This window comes from Puma concolor, chromosome A2 (genome assembly GCF_028749965.1).
Source record: "Puma concolor isolate L17-30 chromosome A2, mPumCon1.1.hap2, whole genome shotgun sequence".
In the NCBI taxonomy this organism is placed as follows: Eukaryota; Metazoa; Chordata; class Mammalia; order Carnivora; family Felidae; genus Puma; species Puma concolor.
In genome coordinates this window covers 109587025-109606620 of record NC_141668.1, presented here as the reverse complement: position 1 = coordinate 109606620, position 19596 = coordinate 109587025, and the positions used below count along the sequence as shown (strand labels likewise).

Below are 19596 nucleotides of genomic sequence, written 5' to 3'. Positions count from 1 at the left end.
GGGGCCCCAGAGGAGGGGGGGCACAGGAGAGCTCAGGCAGGGCAGGGGGCCCAGGATGAGCGGGAGGGCAGGGTGAGCAGAAGGAGGCAGCAGGACAGGTGAGGCTGAGCTCTTCAGGCCACAGACAAGATCCACTTTTATTCCAGGGGAGGAGGGAGGGGGGAAGTGCTGAGTGTAGGTGGCACGCCTGTCCAGTGACAAAGGTCATACCTGGGTGGTGGCAGCACCAGAGACACTGACACAGGGCTGGACTCAAAGTCTCTGTGAAGGGTTCAGCAGACGAGGCAGAACGTGTGAGACAGACAGTGCAGGCAGCAGACAGCCGGACTGACAGCTGCCTGCATCTAAAGAGACCAGTGTAAAGAAACTATTTGTGCGTCCCCAGCTTCCCAAATTCTCTCACTGGGGCAGCAGTTTTCCAGATCTAGTTGCAAATAAAAGAATCAAAACCCACGGCCAACGCCCTGTAGACAAGCAGGTTAGAAACGTACATTTACAACATCAATGAGAGGGGTGAAGAATCCACACAGCAAACAGGCAGCATCTGTATGAGAACTTTCAGATCCCAAAGACCATAAAAGACTTGAACAAATGAAGAGGTGTATCCTATTTGAGAAAGGAAGGCTTAACGTGATTTTCTAAGTCAATGCTCCCTGAGTTAACCTGTCTGTGCATCTAGGCTGAAAAACAGATAAGCTGATTCTATGGAGAAATATTTGTACAATATAAGGAAAATTCTGAAAAAGAACAGCAATGAAAGAGACAAAACCTGCCGGAGAGTAGGACACAGGACCAGCCACCAGAAATGAAGGCTGCAGGCCCGGCTCATAAGCAGACAGGCCGCTGGGTGGCAGGAGGCCCAGGGGCAGGCCCCAAACCCACAGGGAATCTGGTCCCTGACCCTGGGAGCTCACAGTGTCTGGGGGCTAAAAACCACCTGGAAAAGGTAATGGCAAACCCTGGCCACTCCCTTCACCAAAGTATCAACTGGACCTAAGATTTAAATTGGAAAAGGAAACAAAAAGTGCACTCAAAGGAAATATTAAAGACTTAAAAATCAGAGCCGGGAAGGCTTCATAAAGTCACAAGGCAAACGACAACAGGAGAAGTCTTTGTAACACAAATGGCAAAAGGCTGGTTTTCTCCATGTACGAAAAGCTACAAATCCACAAGAAAAAGCCAAGACTCCAAAGAGAAAAGTGAGACAGGACATCTCCAAAATGCATGTCAGGTTTAAAACAAAACAAGGAGGACCCAGAGCCCGGCTGTGCCCTGGAGTCGGGGGGTAAGGATGCCTCCTGGGTGGGACCTGGGCACCATGCCTGCATTTCCACAAAAGTCCTTTCACAACTTTTGAGATTTGTACCGTGTGTGCATTACTTGTTGTGAGAAATAAGGCAGCTAATGGGGTGCCTGGGTGGCTCAGTCGGTTAAGCGTCCGACTCTTGATTTTGGCTCAGGTTGTGATCTCTCAATTCGTGGGATAGAGCCCTGTGTCAGGTTCTGCCAGTGTGGAGCCTGCCTGGGCTTCTCTTTCTATCCCTCCCCTGCTCATGCTCTTTCTCAAAATAAAGAAATAAACTTTAAAAATTTTTTTTAGAAAAGAACACTCCCTGACTGGAAAGCCCCTGACACTCGTGGTCCTGGGTAGGATGCCCTTCCCTAAGCTGGACAGAGGCCGGCAGCACGGTCATCCCGCCCGATCAAGTGCTGGCCCCCCACCACGGCTAGGTGAGCTTTGCTGAGCTGCTCTGCACAGCCAGGGACGCTTTGCCTACAACGCCCCTCGTCGCTCTCCCTTCTTCTCCAGTGGGGGACACCCTGAGGGCTGGTGTGGCTCCTTGGGGAATGGGCAGGGGGAGGAGGTGGCAAAGTCTGCAGCCCGCTGGTAAGACCGCATCCCTTCCCCAGGAACGACAGCAGCCACTGAGCGGGCAAAGAGCTCCTCACAGACTTCTCCTGGAGCAGACACACACCTTGCCTGAGTTCCTCAGTGTCTCCACCCCACAGTGCGTTTGTGGGTCCTCTCCTCCCCCCTGGTGTGAAGAGCCCATCTGGACCAGGCCAGGCTCTGGCAGGAAAGCTGAACCCCTCCCAGAAGGCAAAGCCCCAGATCCTTTCCTTCCCCACAAAATGATGGTGTTAGGAGAGGATCTTCCTGGATAGGAATGATAAACAGTTAAAATAAAGTCTCAGATACTTTTAAATGTGTGGTGCATGACGGGGGGGCACCTACCCCAGCAGACTTGCTCACCTCTTGCTCTTCTGTTCGGGGACAGGCCTCACTGTGTTACATCTCACTTACGGGGTGTACATGGCTAGAACCCAATGTCAACAATGGGATCAAAGCCACTGGGACTATTTCTGAGGGAACACAAGCAGTCAGGTAGGAAGTTTCTATCTTTAAAGACCCAGTGAGTGAATATGCCATTAGCTTCCTAGTTCTTTTTTTTTTTTTTTTTTACTTTTTTTTAATGATTTTATTATTTATTTTTGAGAGAGAGAGAGAGAGAGAGAGAGCGAGCATGAGCAGGGGAGGGGCGGAGAAAGAGAGAGACACGGAATCCGAAGCAGGCTCCAGGCTCTGAGCCAACGTGGGGCTCGACATCATGAACTGTGAGATCACGACCTGAGCTGAAGTCGGACACTTAACTGACTGAGTCCCCCAGGCGCCCCAGCTTCCTACTTCTTAACTCAGTAATTCCATCAGACAAGCAAAACTTTTAAAGTCTGATGTCGTGTGTTGGGAGGTGCAGAGAGGGAAGGTGGTGTGACCCCTTGTGAGGACACTTCAGTAGTTTCAGGCCCCCTGACCACAACACCCAGTTCTTTGAACCTACTCTAGAAAAAGGTATGTGCATGTCCAGGGGAGACGTGATGTGTGGCATCATCTTACAGAGAAAACTGGAAACCTCCCTAACTATGTAACATGACCATGTCACATGATATGATATAAATGTCAAGATTTAGGTAGATCTGATCCTGGTTCTGACATGTTGGCTGAGGACAGCAAACTGCAGAATAGCATGAGAGCATTTAAGTAAAAACAGAACAAATACATGCTCTGAAAAGCAAACTGTGTTATGTATATTTCCCACAATAAAAAAATGGGGCGGGGGGGACAGAGCAAAGAACAAACATAATGTGTAAATGCACAGGAAAATGTCAGAATAGTTGCCTAGTTAAGACACGGGGCAGGGGGTGGGGGGCAGGGAACGACACTCCAGGCGTATCTGGAAGTCTGTCTCTCTGATAAGAACAGCCTAATTAAAAATACACCAGGGACGCCTGGGTGGCTCAGTCGGTACAGGCCATGATCTCGCAGTCTGTGAGTTCGAGCCCCACGTTGGGCTCTGTGCTGACAGCTCGGAGCCTAGAGCTTGCTTCAGATTCTGTGTCTCCCTCTCTCTCTTTCTGCCCCTCCCCCACTCACACTCTGTGTGTGTCTCTCTCTCAAAAAATAAATATTTAAAAAATTAAAAAAAAAAAAGAAGATTCTTGGGGCGCCTGGGTGGCTCAGTCAGTTAAGCGTCCGACTTTGGCTCAGGTCATGATCTCGCAGTCTGTGAGTTCAAGCCCAACGTCGGGCTCTGTGGTGACAGGTCGGAGCCTGGAGCTTGCTTCAGATTCTGTGTCTCCCTCTCTCTCTGCCCCTCCCCCGCTCATGCTCTGTGTCTCTCTGTCAAAAATAAATAAGCATTAAAAAAAAAAAATACACCAAAAATTTTAAAGTGGTAGTTTATGGAAATTTGGATTACATTTGATTTTGATTTTGTTTTATACTTTTTTTGTTTTTTAAACTATATGCCATTAACAATCAAATGTAAATACATTTAGCCCATGTAATCCAGGTTTGCTGTCCCTCCAAGTGAGTGTAGATGAGTGGCTGTAAGGCTCCTGAGGTAAGAGCCCCTTCAAGATGGGCTGTGGACAACAAAGGCTACAGACCTTGGTCCCACCAACATACTCGCTGACCCCCGACACTGCACAGGAACGCTGAAAGCCCACCAATGAATCATGGACCCCAGGTTAAGAACTTCTGATTTAGACAACATTTAAAACCACAGAAATAGGGGCGCCTGGGTGGCTCAATCGGTTAAGCATCTGACTCTCCACAACAGCTCAGGTCATGATCTCACAGTTTGTGGGATCGAGCCCCGTGTTGGGCTCTGTGCTGACAGGGTGGAGCCTGCTTGGGAATCTCTGTCTCCCTCTCTCTCTGCCCCTCCCCCAGTCATGTTCTCTTTCTCTCTCAAAAATAAACTTAAAAAAAAAAAAAAAAAAACCACCACAGAAACGCCACAATCTGGCAGAGAACACATTGGGATTAGCAGAAATGGACTACAGACTCCCCGGCCCCCGGGAGTCCTGACAGCAAAGGCACAGGCAGAGCACAGAAGACTAGCCATGGGGCAGCAAGGAGTGAAGGCCGGCAGGATGGAGCTGACGGTAGCAGGGTGAGGAGCTCCGTGTGTTCCGGCCCCACCACGCTGCTGTCACATGGACTCCCCCTCAGTGAGCAGTGGGCAGCGAGCCCACAAACAAGGCCAGGCCCACAGTCTGGCCAGGCACCCTGGTCTCTGCATAGCTCTAAACTCATGGGGCTGGGGGTCACCTCAGATGTATCCTTCCCTGTGATGCCCGCTTTCTCACCATTTCCTTCTGCAAAATGCCCAGCCCATCAGTAAGGGTCTCTTCCTTCTCTCCCAGCTCTCTTGCAGAGATTCACTTAGGAGAGAAGATGGGATTCAGAGGTGCCAGAGGTGCCTCCATGAACAGCCCAGGAGAAATCACAGATCCCTTCCCATCCCTGCCCTGGACTAGTTTCCACAGTACCGAGTCCAGCAGGCTGGACGTCTGCTGGTCAGCTGACTGAGACAGGCGAGAAAGTCCCAGGAAGTCAGGTCTTCCTGGCTGGACTCTGCCCTACCAGTGAAACCTGCAGAGTAGACACCCAGGGGTTATATCTGGAAGTACGACTGTCCCCAAATGCGTATATGCCACAAAGAGTGACAGTTCTCTCTACAAAATAAAATAAAGCAAAATTAAAGTTTTGTGACCTCAGCTCTGCAACGAGTACAGTCAGAAAACTACAATTTAGTACTAACTGCAGACTCATGGGGACACCCGCTATGGTACAATATCAAATCTAAACTAATGCCACCTGCTACAGGGACACCACTTAGGTAGAGCCTGCTGGCTCTGAGAGGGCTTACCAGGCCACCATAAACTCCACCTCTGACCCAGGTCTAAAAGGAGTGTGCTGGGACACCAAATGGGCCATCACGTTTGGAAGACCAGACAGCAGCCGCACCACAGGCTCAGACATCACCCTGCCTCCGCCTGCTCCCAACAAGAGGGGCCAGAACATGGTGGGACCTTGAACCCTCTGGAATCAGTCTGGCCTTCTGAGGGATGGGCCAGTGTTTATTCTACTTATGAACTCAAGAGTCCTGGGCACTTTATGACCAGAGCTCCCCAGACCTAGAAAGCCTGCAGGTAGATGGAAAAGATCCACCACTTGGTTATCACAAACCCCCTGCTCCATGCAGGCTGAGGACAGAGCCAGGCCCCACCTGTAAGAGGCCTGACACCCACCGTCTCTACCCCACTGGAGCTGCTACCACAGCCACCAGGTCTAAGACCCTCTGAATGTAGACAGTAGTCAAAAAAAGAATTTTACCAACTAAAGCAATGACCTTGAGGCTAATTTTCCTCCTCTGTGAACTGAGGTATTGGATTAACTGTCATTCCCAGCTTTCATGACCACTTATATTATGGAAGCAAAAACTAATTACAGTTCATTGCTGAGGTTTTATTTCAGAAGTAAGGAATTTTTTCAAAAATTACGAACTCTGTGTGTCACCATCTTTTCCTCAAGAAAGAACATTTTAGCACCCAGGCGGTGGAAAGCGGTGATGTCAGAACAGGGGCTGCCACCCTATCGGGGCCCGCGGCCCTGGCCTGACCCGAGTCCCGACCCGAAGCCCCAGCCGGCCTGGCAGAGGCCTCCCCTACCCCCAGGGACCCCCCCCCCCCTACGGGGACCCTCGGGGACCCTCGGGCTGCGCCCCGCGGGGTGGGGGGAGGGCCCGGCATCCGCTCCCGGAGAGCAAGTGGAAAACAGCTGCGCAGGGCAGGGCGGGGGCGCCGGCCGACCGGGCTCCGGGCCCTCGGGGCCCAGCGGCTCCCGGATTCCGGGCCGCGCCCCCGCCCTGCTCCCAGTCCCCCGCCCGGCCGCCCCCGACCCGCGCCCCCGTGCCCTCCCCCCCCCCCCCCCCGCCCGGCCGCGCCCGCCCAAGGTCTTGCTGGAGGCCCGCGGGGCCCGGCGGGCGGGGGTCCGGACTGGGGGCTGTGGGCCAGGGGCAGTGAAGGCGGCCCGCGCCCGCACCTGCACCCGGACGCCCCCACCCCGCGACCCGCAGACCCCTCCCCGGCGCGGCCTGAGCGCCTCACTCACCCGGGCGACGCCATCAGCGCGGCGAGGTCTCGGCGCTGCCGCCGCCTCCGCTTCCTCCGCGCCGAGCGCCTCCGCCGGGGAGGGGCCTCGCGCCGGCCACGGCCGCCCGCCCGGGCCGCTCCGGGCGGCAGGGGTGAGGGGAGGGGGCCCGGGCCGCTCGGGGACGGGTCCGGGATGGTGGTGGGGCGCTCGGGAAGGTATCCCAGGGCGCTCGGGGAGGGGGTCCGGGGCGATGGGGGGCGCTCGGGGAGCGGTCCCGGGGCGGCGGGAAGGGGGCCCGGGGTGGTGGTGGGGCGCTCGGGAGGGAGCCCAGGGCGGCGGGGAGGGAGTCCGGGGCGATGGGGGGCGCTCGGGGAGCGGTCCCGGGGCGGCGGGGGGCGATCCGGGAGGAGGTGCGGGTCAGCAGAGTGAGGCGCTCGGGGAGGGGGCCCGGGACAGTGGATCGGGGCGCTTGGGGAGGAACGCAGGGGTTCGTTGGAAGCGCGCCTGGGAGCAGTGGGGTTCGCCGAGCTTTTGGAGGTGTTGGAAGAGGGCCCAGTATCGTCTCCCAGCGGCCTTGGGCGGGGGTGGGGGCGACACAGCACCGGCTTGGACCCGGAGCAGGGCGACCGCGGCGGCCCACCTGCCCGGGTGCCCGCGGGCCAGGACTCTCGGACGGGTGCCTAGGTTGCCAAACCAACCGAACACCTGTCCCGGGGCCACGAAGCTGCGGCGGGACTGGGTGAAGTGGACACCTCCCTGCGATCTGAGTTTAATTTCTGTAAGGAAAGCGTTTCTTTAGCCCAGGAGAGCAAGGCGTTGTTACTACTATTAAACAAGTGGTAACTTTGCTATTTCTTACTTGATTAAGTGCTGTCTTGCATGAGTTGCTGGCCTCTCTGAGCCAGTTACCCCCTGTAAAATGTGTATAAAAGTACACTGTTCATCTCTAAGGACCATGGAGCACCTTTATTATTCTTTACGTTGTGTTATTAAGCAATAATAATGGGTCTGGGGTTCCCACAGTGGGTTTCACAGGCACCATCTGTGAGTGCTTGAGCCTCAGTTGCTGTTTCAGCAAAATGAGTTTTCAAAAATAAATGAGCTCTTGTAAGTGAAAACGCCTGACAAAAAGCTCTGGAAAATATAAACCACTGTTGATCACATTTCTGTGTTATATTCGGTATTATTGATAATCAATATTTTGTTTTTACTGCTAATAAGAATGAGAGATAGCAAAGCAATGACTGAAAACCTTGCCTCTGGAGCCAGAATATCTGGGTTGAAATCTGAGAGCCACCAATTACCAACTCTGGAAACATGGGCAAGATAGAATCTCCTCAGGGCCATAGTTTACTCATTTGAAAAATCAGGTAGAAATAGGTGCCTTTCTCTGAGGGTTGAATGAGTTAATATTTGTACAGTGACTAATACATTGGCTGGTGCATGGTCTCTTCCCCTTCCTGAAAATCCATATACCGTTGTGAGGATCCGTGTTCCCTTCAGTAAAATGGAAGCTCACGGAATTGCTGCCCTAAGTTCAGAAGGTAATTAATGCTCTGTAAAGGGAGTTAAGTAAATCCACAGGGGCTTCGAGACCCCAAATCGGAAGAAATCTCAGAGGACCGGGGTTAGGAAGAGTTTGGGAGCAGACAACTGTTAAATGGCCTAGTTCAAGGCAGTAATGATTGCTACTAGAATGAGGGAGGTCAGATAATTTTTTTAAATAAACTTAGTTAAATTTAAAATATATTTTATGGGGCACCAGGGTGGCTCAGTCAGTTAAGCATCCAACTCTGGATTTTGGCCCAGGCCATGATCTCATAGTAGTGAGACAGAGCCCACATCTCGTTGGGCTCTGTGCTGGGTATAGAGCTTGCTAAGATTCTCTCTCTCCCTCTCTCTCTCTGCCCCTCCCTCACCTCAAAAATAAATACATAAATACATAAATAATACTTTAAAGTAATAACTATATACAAGGTCTCCGATATATTATTCTTCCTTAACATAAGTTTTAGTGTGTGTGCCATTTCACTGCCTGGTGGATGATTCTGTTCTAACCAGCCCATATTGTTGGACATAAATACTGCTGCAGTATTCATTATTATAAGGAATATGGACAATAAATGTCCTCATAGCCAAAACTCCCCAACCATGATTACTTCATCCAGTAATCATCCATGATTATTTCCTTAAGCCAAGTTTCTAGGAGCTGTATTTCTAGGTCAGATGATATTAGTATTTTAAGTCTTTTCAGATAAATATATAATATACATATATACATACAAGCAAACACATACATATATACTAATACACACGTATATACATTCACACATATATACACACATGAAAACACATATACGTGCCGATAACATGTATATATGCACTTACATATGTTCACATACATATATACATATGGACAACACATATACATACATTTACATATTTAAACGTACCTATACACAAACCTACAGATTACTCTCCCAGCATAGTCACCAACACCGGTAATAGTGCCAGTTTCCCAAAACTCACTCTGTAAATTTCACAATTTCTTTTATTGCCAGTGTGATAGGTTAAAAAAACAGTATTTTGGCAAAATGGCTCACTAGGAAGTTCCCGGTTCTCATATCCCCACAGAAACGTGAAGAAAACCACCTGAAACTCTCTGAACTAATTGTGTAGAGGCTCTGAACACCCAAGATTTACAGCAACCAAGCAAACACTCAAGCAAGAAAAGGTCATATTTAAAATTGCAGGAAAGTTCAGTGGCATTTTTAATTGCGTTGTCCCACCCCTTCCCCACAGTAGCAGTGGCCTTGGCCTTCAACAGGTACTATCCAGTTTCCGTCCCCACAGACTCATTGCCTTCAACAGGCCTTATTCACAAACTACCTTAGAACAAACGGTAAAGGGAGTCCCTCCGACTGAAATGGCAGGGCACTATGGGTAAGAGACAACCCTAAAACCTGAAACTATAAAACTCTTGGAAGAAAACCTAGGGAAAAAGCTAAATACTGCACTCTGCAATGAATTCTTGGATAAAACACCAAAAGCACAGGCAACAATAGCAAAAAATAGACAAATGAGATTATATCAAACTGAAAAACAAATGCACAGCAAAGGAAACAATCAGCAAAACGAAAAGGCAACCTAGGGAATGGAAGAAATTATTTGCAAACCACAAATCCCATATGAGGTTAATATTCAAAATATAGAAGAACTCCTACAACTCAATAATAATTTTTTAAAAACTGATTTAGGAGTGCCTGGGTGGCTCAGTCGGTTAATCTTCTGACTTTGGCTCAGGTCATGATCTCAGGGTTCATGGGTTCAAGCCCCGCATTGGACCCTTTGCTGTCAGCACAGAGCCTGCTTCAGATCCTTTGTTCCCCCACCCTGAAAAATAAATGAATAAACTTAAGGAAGACTGATTTTAAAATGGGCAAAGGACCTCTAGACATTTCTCAAAAGAAGACGTACAAATGGCCAACAGGTATATAAAAGGTGTTCAACGTAACCTCATCAGGGAAATGCAAATGAAAACCACAATAAGATATCACCTCACACCTGTTAGAATGGCCATTGTCAAAAAAACAAAACATATGTGTTGGTAAGGATGTTGAGAAACAGGGTACCTTGTACACTGTTGGTGGGAATGCAAACTGGTGCAGCCACTGTGGAAAACAGTATAGAGGTTCCTCAAAAACCTAAACATATAAATACCATATGATCCGGGGCACCCAGGTAGCTTAGTGGTTGGGCATCCAACTCTTGATTTTGGCTCAGGTGATGACTCCAGAGTTGTGGGATCAAGCCCCGTGTTGGGCTCTGCACTGAGCATGGAGTTGGCTTAGGATTCTCTCTCTCTCTCTCTCTCTCTCTCTCTCTCTCTCTCCCCCCTTCCCCACCCCTCTCCCCCAATCACAGGCTCTCTCTCTCAAATAAAAATAAAAAATAAAAGAAAAATTAAAAGAAAACAATACCATATGATCCAAAATCACACATCTGAGTATATATCCAAAAGTACTGAAGATCTCAAAGAGATATCTATACTCCAATATTCACTGCAGCATTATTCATAATAATCAAGATATGGAAACAACCTGTCTATCAAGGAATCAATGGATAAAGAAAAATGTGGTGTATAAGTACAATAGAATATCAGTGAGCCTTTAAAACATAGAAAATCCTGACATTTGCAATGACATGGATGTACCTGAAGAACATTACGCTAAGTGAAATAGACCAAAGGACAAATACTGCATGATCCCACTTTTAAGAGGAATCTAAAATAGTAAATTTAAAACCACAACATAGAATAGTGGTTACCAGGGCTGGGAGGAGGGAAAAACGGAGAGGTGTTGGTTAGTCTAAGTTACGCAAAATGAGTAACTTTTGGAGATCTAATGTACAATATAGGGTCTATATTAACAACACTCAATGGTATACTTAAAAATATGCTAAGAAGGTAGATCTTATGTTAAGTGCCATTAACCACATACACACAAGCATATATATATATATATATATATATATATATAAAATAAACAAATAAATAAATAAACATAAATAATAACAATACATATAGGGAATGAGAGGAAAGCTTTTGGAGGTGATGGATAGGTTTATGGCCTTCATTGTGATGTTTTCACAGGGATATTATGATCTCCAAGCTTATCAAAGTGTATACATTATGTATGTACAGCTTTTTGAATTTCAGTCATACTCAAAGAGATTGAGAAAAGTCCATTGCACTTCCACTCACTAACAATGAGCAATACGAAAAAGAAATTAAGGAATCAATTCTATTTACATTAGCATCAAAAAGAAAAAATCTTTAGAAATACATTTACTCAGGGGCACCTGGGTGGCTCAGTCCATTCAGTGTCTGACTTCGGCTCAGGTCATGATCCCACCATTGGTGGGTTTGAGTCCCGCGTCGGGCTCTGTGCTGACAGCTCGGAGCCTGGAGCCTGCTTTGCGTTCTGTGTCTCTCTCTCTCTGTCCCTACTCTACTCAAGCTCTCTGTCACTCTCTCAAAATAAATAAATAAACATTGAAAAAAATAAAAAAAAAAGAAATACATTTACTCAAAATGACAAAAAAATGTGACACTGGAAACTACAAAAACAATGTTGAAAATACTAATGCAGATATAAATAAGTGGAAAGATATCCCATGTTCACAGATTGGAAATCTTAATACTGTTAAGATGTCAATGTTACCCAAAGCAATTTACAGATTCAATGGAGTTCCAATCAAACTCTCAAAATATTTGTTTACAGAATAGAAGAAGGCATCCTAAAATTTATACGGAATCTCAAGAACACTGAATAACAAAAACACTCTTAAAAATGAAGAACAAAGTTGGAGGACTCATACATCCGAATTTCAAAACTGGCTATAAAACTTAGTAATCAAAATAGTGTAGTACATAAACACAGACATATAGGCCAATGGAATAGAAAAATGAGCCCAGAAATAAATTCTCACATACATGGTCCAACATATTTTTGACTCAAGTGCTAAGACCATTCAATGTGGAAAGGACAGTTTTTCAACAAGAATGAAGTTGGACCCATAGCTTACATCATATACAAAAATTACTCAAAATTGGTCAAAGACCCAAACATGCAAGTTAAAACAATAAAACTCTTGGAAAAAACATAGGGGAAAAGCTTCATGACACTGATTCTTTTGGATATGACACCAAAAGCATGGGCAACAAAAGAAAAAACTTGATCAATTAGACTTCTTCAAAGTTTAAAAATTTTTGTGTATCAAAGGACATTATCAAAAGAGTGAAGACAACCCCTCTCTCTCTGCCCCTCCCCCATTCATGCTCTGTCTCTCTCTGTCCCAAAAATAAATAAACGTGAAAAAAAAAAAAAAAGAAACCCTACAACTCAACCACACACACACACACACAAAAAAAACCAAACAACCCAATTAGAAAATGGGCAAAGGGTTTGAATAGACATTTCTCCAAGGAAGATATACTCACAGCAAATGAGCACATGACAATATGCTCAACATCATTAGTCATTAAAGAAATGCATTAAAGTATGTGAGATACCACTTCCCACATACTAAAATGACTACCACCAAACAAAAGAAAATATCAAGTGTCAATGAGGATGTGGAGAAACTGGGACCCTAGTACAGTGTTGGTGGGAATGTAAGATGGTTTGATCACTGTAGAAAACAGTTTGGCAGTTGCTAAAAATGCTAAACACAGAAATACCATATGATCCAGCAATTATGCTTCTGGGGTATATGTCCCAAAGAAGTGAAAGCAGGAACTCAAACGGATACTTGTACACTAAGGTTCAAAGTAGCAGGTATTCACCATAGCGAGAAGGTGGAAACAACCCAAAAGCCCATCAACAACTAAATGGATAAACAAAATATGATATAAACATAAAATGGAGTATTATTCATTCACAAGAAATGGTGGAATTTTGATTCATACTACAACATGGATGAAACTTGAAAACACACTATGTGAAATAAGCCAGACACAAAAGGATATTGTGGGACTCCACTTACGTGAGGAACCCAGAGCAGGCAAACTAACAGATACAGAAAGTGGATTAGCAGTTACCAGGGTCCAGAGGTGGGAGAATGGGGAGTTACTGCTTAGTAGCTACAGAGTCTCTGTGGAATGATAGTTTTAGAAAAACTGATGTCGTGGTTGTACAACATTGGGAATGTAATGAATGCCACAGAACTGTACACTTAGAATTATTACAATGGTAAATTTTATGTTGTATATATTTTGCCAAAACAAAAAAATTGAAGAGAATCTATTTAGACATCTCAGAAATTTAAAAAGTATATTGTTGAAATAAAAGGTCTGAAAGAGTGGATTTTAATTATCAGAAAATGCAAACTATACACTAATCAGAGCTAATCCTAAAACAGTTAAAAGCACTGAAAATTTATTTTAATATCATAATTATCTAATGAGTTGGTAAGAAAGCTGGGCATTCTCTGGTCAGGTCCCAGAAGCAAAGAGGTGAGCCTAGAGAATGACAGCAGCTTCCTTCTGGGGACCTTCACCACACCAGGGAACCTGCATTCGAGATTTCACAGCTTCCAGCATTTGAGGAACAGAAACCAGCCCTCAGGACCCATCCAAGGTAGGGGCTGTAAAAGAGTAGCCTCTGTCTCTAAGGCTAGGATTCCAAAGGGTCATACCCAGTGAAAGAGAAATAACTGGCCTCCACCCCTGAGGAGAGTGTCTCCAATTTGGTTTGGAAGAGGATTCCCTCTGAGGATATGAAAACCACGAGTAGCCCTTTCATGGCTGTGCAGCATGAACTCCTACCACCTGGGTAACCTGAAAATTAGAGGAACTTTATTTTTTTCCAACGTTTATTTATTTTTGGGACAGAGAGAGACAGAGCATGAACGGGGGAGGGGCAGAGAGAGAGGGAGACACAGAATCAGAAACAGGCTCCAGGCTCTGAGCCATCAGCCCAGAGCCCGACGTGGGGCTCGAACTCACGGACCGCAAGATCGTGACCTGGCTGAAATCGGACGCTTAACCGACTGCGCCACCCAGGCGCCCCCTTTTTTTTTTTTTTTTTTTTTTTTTTTTTTTGGTGCAAAAAGGTGATTTTATTAAAAGCAAGGGGACAGGACCTGTGGGCAGAAAAAGCTGTCAAGAGGAACTTTAGAGTGATCCTGGGTTGGGAGTGCTTCTAGAGCCTGGCAGATGCCAACACAAATCCCCTCTGAAAGAATCCACATTTATTCGGGGCATCAGAGAATTTATGAAATAAGATTCCAAGAAAAATCAAATTCCAAAGAAAAATTCCAAATAAAATTTTGGTAGTCAAAAATAACATAAACAGAAACATGGCACCATGAATGAGAAAACAAAAACAAAAAACAAAGTCAAAGAGACCTTTAAGAATTTCAGATAAATGGAATTATTAGACACAGACTTTACAATAACTATGTTTAACACTTTGAAATAGACAAAAGATAACCTTGAAATATATCCAAAAAGGATGAGATTTGAAAAACAATCAAAATTTAAATACAATAGAATTGAAGTTACAAGTGTAACAGATGGGTTTAATAGCAAATTAGACACACTGAAATTAGTGAAATGGAAAATAGTACTGAAAAGTTTATCAGTAATGGAGAACAGGTCAAAGTGAAGGAAAAGATGAAAAAGGGCTAAGAAACACACAAGATAATGTCAGAAGGTCTAACATATGTATAATTATGGACTCAGACAGGAGAACAGAGAAAATGGAGAAGCAATATCTGAAAAGACAGTTACTAAGAATTTTCCAGAACTGATGAAAGATACTGCCTCACAGCTTCAAAGGGCTAGACAAATCTCAAGTGGGACAAATAAAAAGAAATCCACACCAGGTTCTATAAGAATGAAATGCATAAGAGACTGTACTTTAGGTGAGAGGAAATTAGCAGATGGATCTGGGCTTCAAGAAGTAACAAAGAGCACAGAAAATAGTAATTTAAACAAACATTGGCCTTAAAAACAATAATAACGTATTGTGGGTTAAATTTAAAAATGTTTAAAGCAAGAGTTGGAGGCAAAGTAATGGTCTCCAAAGATGCCCACATACTAATCCCCATACCCTAGGAATATTTCGTGTCACATGGCAAAGGAAAATTAAGAGTGCAGATGGAATTAAGGATGGTCATCAACTGACTTTAATGTGGAGCACCTATCTGGATTGGGGGAAGGGACAATGCCATTACCAGGGTCCAGGAAGGTCGATGAGGAGATGAAAGGACTGCTCCCGGCTGTCGCTGGATCTGAAGAATGAGCAAGGAGTCACGAGACAAGATCGACAGGCACTGGGAAAGGAAAGGAAACAGAATTCTCACCAGGGGCCTCTGGCAAGGAACACAGCCTTGTCAGCACCTCTAAGCTACAGAACTGGAAGATGATGAATTGGTGCTATACCAAGCCACTAAGCTGGTGATAATTTGTTACAGAGCAATAGAAAACTAATAGAGAGTTACAATACATGTCCACAATAGCTTCAGAGTTGGAAAATAGAGTTAAAGTATTTTAAGAGTCTTTATCGAGGGTGTAAGTGGTGTGAAACTAGCTGGAAGCAGCTTCTTACAAGCCACTTCTGCACCTCTCTTTCCAAGTGCACATTCACTGAAGGTAGTCTGAAATCAGATGGAAGTATTTACATCACAGAAATAGGCAAGTGTTACAAATTGAACTTTTATTTACTAAATGTGTTACTTTTTAAGAGAAAGAGCATTTGGAATTCTTGGAGTAAACAATGAAAGTACTACACCCTAACTTGGCTTCCAAAGTATTTGGGGAGAGGGGTTAACAGTGGGAGAGGAGAAAAAAACACCAAATATATACAAAAGAGGATAAGAAGAAACATGAAACTGGTAGTTCAAGAAAAAGTACAAGAGGATAGTTATAAATTGAAACATATCAGTAATTACAATCATGTAAATATGCTAAATGTTCAAGTTAAAAGACAGTTTGTCATGCTGGTATTAAGGAGACACTTCTCAAGCATAAGTACACTGAGAGGTTGAAAGTCAAAGGATACAAAAGATATTTAGGTAAATTCTAACCAAAAGAAAGTTTCTATAGCTACACTAATACCAGACAAAAGAGATTTCAAAGCAAAAATCACTACAAAGGATAAAGAGGAAAACTTCATAAAGATTAAATGTTATTTCACCTGGCAGATAAAGCAATTTTACATTTGCATGTGCCTCATAATATAACCTTAAATACATAAAACATAAACATTGATAAAATGACGAAGAGTATTTTAAAAAATTCAACTGAGTACATTTTAAAGGTCTTATTGTTTTACTCAGTGATTCGTGAATTGGGCAGCATCCCATGCAGCAGATGGAAAGAAGCTCTGAAGAGCTGGACACAATGAAAGACTTTGACAGGCAGAAGGAGCAAGGACAAGGAAGTGGACTGGTTCTAGCAAGGTCACTGCCCTTTAGGGGATGGCAAGGGTGTAGCAGGCAGATGACCTCACTAGTGCTGACCAGGTGGTTCCTGATTGACGAGTCTAAGTCTCAATCTGGTGATGTGGGGTTTAGCACAAGTGACTCCATTTTGGGCCTGTTGTCTTGTTTTTAACAAAGGAAATAGACTAATCTAACATCATGGTGGGAGATTTTAGCATCATTCAGAAACACATACACAATCAATTAAGCACATGGGATATACAAACATAAATCTGACTTAAGGGACATTTTTGATGTATGGAAAAGTCACAATGATTGTACAACATTCCCCTATCCTCTTCACCCACTATAGCCAAATGTTAACATCTTATATAACCACAGTTCAATTATCAAAAGTAAGAAATTAACATTATTGCAATGTCACCAAATAAACTACAGACCTCACTCAGATTTCATCAGCTATCCCACTAATGGTTTTTTTGGTCCCAAAATCCAATCCAGGGCTCCACTCCAATTTAGCTGTCATGTTTCCTTATTCTCTTCTAATTTGTGACAGATCCTGTCTTTCCTTGTCTTTTATGACCTTGACACTTTTGAAGAGTACAGGTCAGGTATTTTGAAGAACGTCCTTCATTTTGGGTTTGTTTGATGTTATCTCATAAGTAGACTAAGGTTATAGATTTTGGAGAACTATACTACAGAAATGTTTTCCAAATTGTTCTGGTTGTGGCCAATGGGAACTTTTTCGGGTTGGCTTCTGTGTCTTTCTATGTGCCCCCATCCTTTTCTCTTTTTACCTAGCACTTCCTTACTTTCTGCCACCAAAGAAACTCCAGAATTAGCTTGTATTTTCCTTGCCTCAGCCCTGGAACCAAGCACTTCTCCAAGTGGCCCTGGCCCCTTGGACTCAAGAATTGTATTTAGAAACCAAGATCTGGGAGCTAGGTGTGTTCATCACTATCAGTGTGTCATTGTTTTTAGGCCCTCAGCTGACAGATCAGGAAAACCTGTGTATATATACCAAGTCATATCTACACATCTCTATTGATCTACCTACAAATATATATGAGTGTGTGTGTATGTATATGTGTGTGTGTGTGTGTATGTATGTGTGTGTATTCAGCAGAAAATAAGAAATGTTGGCAAGAATGTGGAGAAACTGGGACCTTTGTGCATTGGTGGTGGAATTGTAAAATGGTGGTCATTGTGGAAAAAGTATGGTGATCCTCAAAATGTTAAACATAAAGGGGCACCTGGGTGGTTCAGTCAGTTAGGCGTCCGACTTCGGTTCAGGTCATGATCTCACAGGTTGTGGGTTTGAATACTGCATCAGGCTCTGTGCTGACAGCTCAGTCTACAGCCTGCTTTGGATTCTGTGTCTCCCTTTCTCTCTGCCCCTCCCCTGCTCACATTCTGTCTCTCTCTCAAAAATAAACATTAAAAATTTTTTTTTCAAAGTTAAACATACAATTAACATTTGATCCAGCAATTTATTTTCTGGGTATATAACTAAAATAATTGAAAAGATGGACTCCAACAGATATCTGTTCATCAGTGTTCATAAAAACATTATTCACAATAGCCAAAAGGTGGAAACAACCCAAATGACCACTGATGGATAAATAAAAGTGGTATATACATATGATAAAATATCGAAAAAAGGAATGTAATCCCTTGAAAAAAGGAATGTAATTCTGAAATATACTAAAATAAGGATGTTCCTTAAAGACATTATGCTAAGTGAAATAAGCCAAACAAAAAAAGTCTGGTATTAGTGTACAAATATGGTATGAGTCCACTTATATAAGGATACTTGAATACAAATACAGAAAGTAGAAAAGAGGTTACCAGGGCTGTGGGGAGGAAGAATGGGGAGTTACTGTTTAATGGGTTCAGAGTTTCAGTTTAGGATGAAAAAAAAGTTCTGGAAATAGATAACGATGTTGGTTGCATACCAGTGTGAATGTACTTAATCCCACTGAACTACACTTAAAAATGGTACCATGCTATTGGGGAAACCCAGTGTGGAAAGCAGATTGTGACAAATAACCTAATTGTATTATAAATATATAGCATACCACATTTGAAAAGGGTGGGAATGAAGGAACTAAAACCTACATAACTTTGGAAAAGTGTTTTTCACTGGATACTATAAGGCTAATGACAAAAAGAATGATACATAAACAGACTGATTAGTAAATGTTTCACACATCCTGTAACCCACAGGATATGGGTTAGCAATTCTGAAATTATGAGTATAACAAATATGAAAATATAGATAATGAGAGTATGTTTCCCAACATCAGGGAAAGAAGTTACAGATATACAAAGGAAGAATGCTACCCTGTGGTGCTAGATGAGATTCTGACGTACCAGTATGAACTCTATATGCAATTTTAAAATTGTTGGTAGGGTCGCCTGGGTGACCCTGTCAGTTAAGCGTCCAAATTCAGCTAAGGTCATGATCTCACAGCTCGTGGGTCAGAGCCCCACATCGGGCTCTGTGCTGACAGCTCAGAGCCTGAACCCTGCTTTGGATTCTGTGTCTCCCTCTCTCTATGTCCCTCCCCTGCTCATGCTGTGTCTCTGTCTCTCTCAAAAAAATTTTTTTAATTGTTGGCAAAATATAATAACATAAAGGTTCCCATTTTAACTTAAAATGTGTTCATTGTGGTATATAGTTTTAGGAGTTCTGAAAAATGAATAGAGTTGTACGTTCACCACAGTCCACTCAAAAATTTCCTTTGCAGTTTGTAGTCAGCCTCTTCTCCTAATCCCCAACCCATGGCAACCACTGATCTTTATATATTCCTCTGAGTTGGCCCTTTCCAGTATGTCATATATATGGACTCATATAATTTATATCCCTTTGGGTCTGGCTTCTTTCATTCAGAATACTTATTTTTAGGTAATGATAAAAAAAATCATAAAGATGAAATGTTAACTTCACCAGGAAAATATAACAATTTCTAATTTGCATGTGACTAATAGCATTGTCTCAAAATATATAAAACAAACACTAATAATGAAAAGAAATAACAATCAGTAAAAATACATCATCCTGCTACTTTGCTGAATTCATTAGTTAACAGTTTTGTAGCATCGTTAGGATGCTATCATCTGCCAACAGAGATCATTTTACTTTTTCCTGCCACTTTGGATGCCTTTTATTTCTTTTTCTTGCTTAATTGCTCTGGCTAGAACTT

General features: G+C 44.0%; 1 protein-coding gene across 8 annotated transcripts in view; it reads right to left on the bottom strand.

Annotated features, from left to right (window-relative positions):
- Positions 1 to 19596, bottom strand: part of URGCP (upregulator of cell proliferation) — a 58576-nt gene that overhangs the window by 21877 nt on the left and 17103 nt on the right. The window contains exons 1-2 of one of the 8 annotated variants that reach the window (XM_086697217.1): positions 6461 to 6657; positions 1977 to 2158 (exon numbers count right to left, since the gene is read on the bottom strand). The exons of 3 other annotated variants lie outside the window; for them this stretch is intronic. Coding sequence is in view for 2 of the 5 variants with exons in the window: in XM_086697214.1 (XP_086553340.1) it covers positions 6461 to 6474 (14 nt within the window). In the remaining 3 variants the exon portion in view is untranslated. Of the gene's footprint in view, positions 1 to 1976; positions 2159 to 6460; positions 6661 to 19596 lie in introns of those variants that run through there. 4 more of the 8 variants (XM_086697214.1, XM_086697213.1, XM_086697212.1 and 1 more) reach the window with 4 other exon arrangements.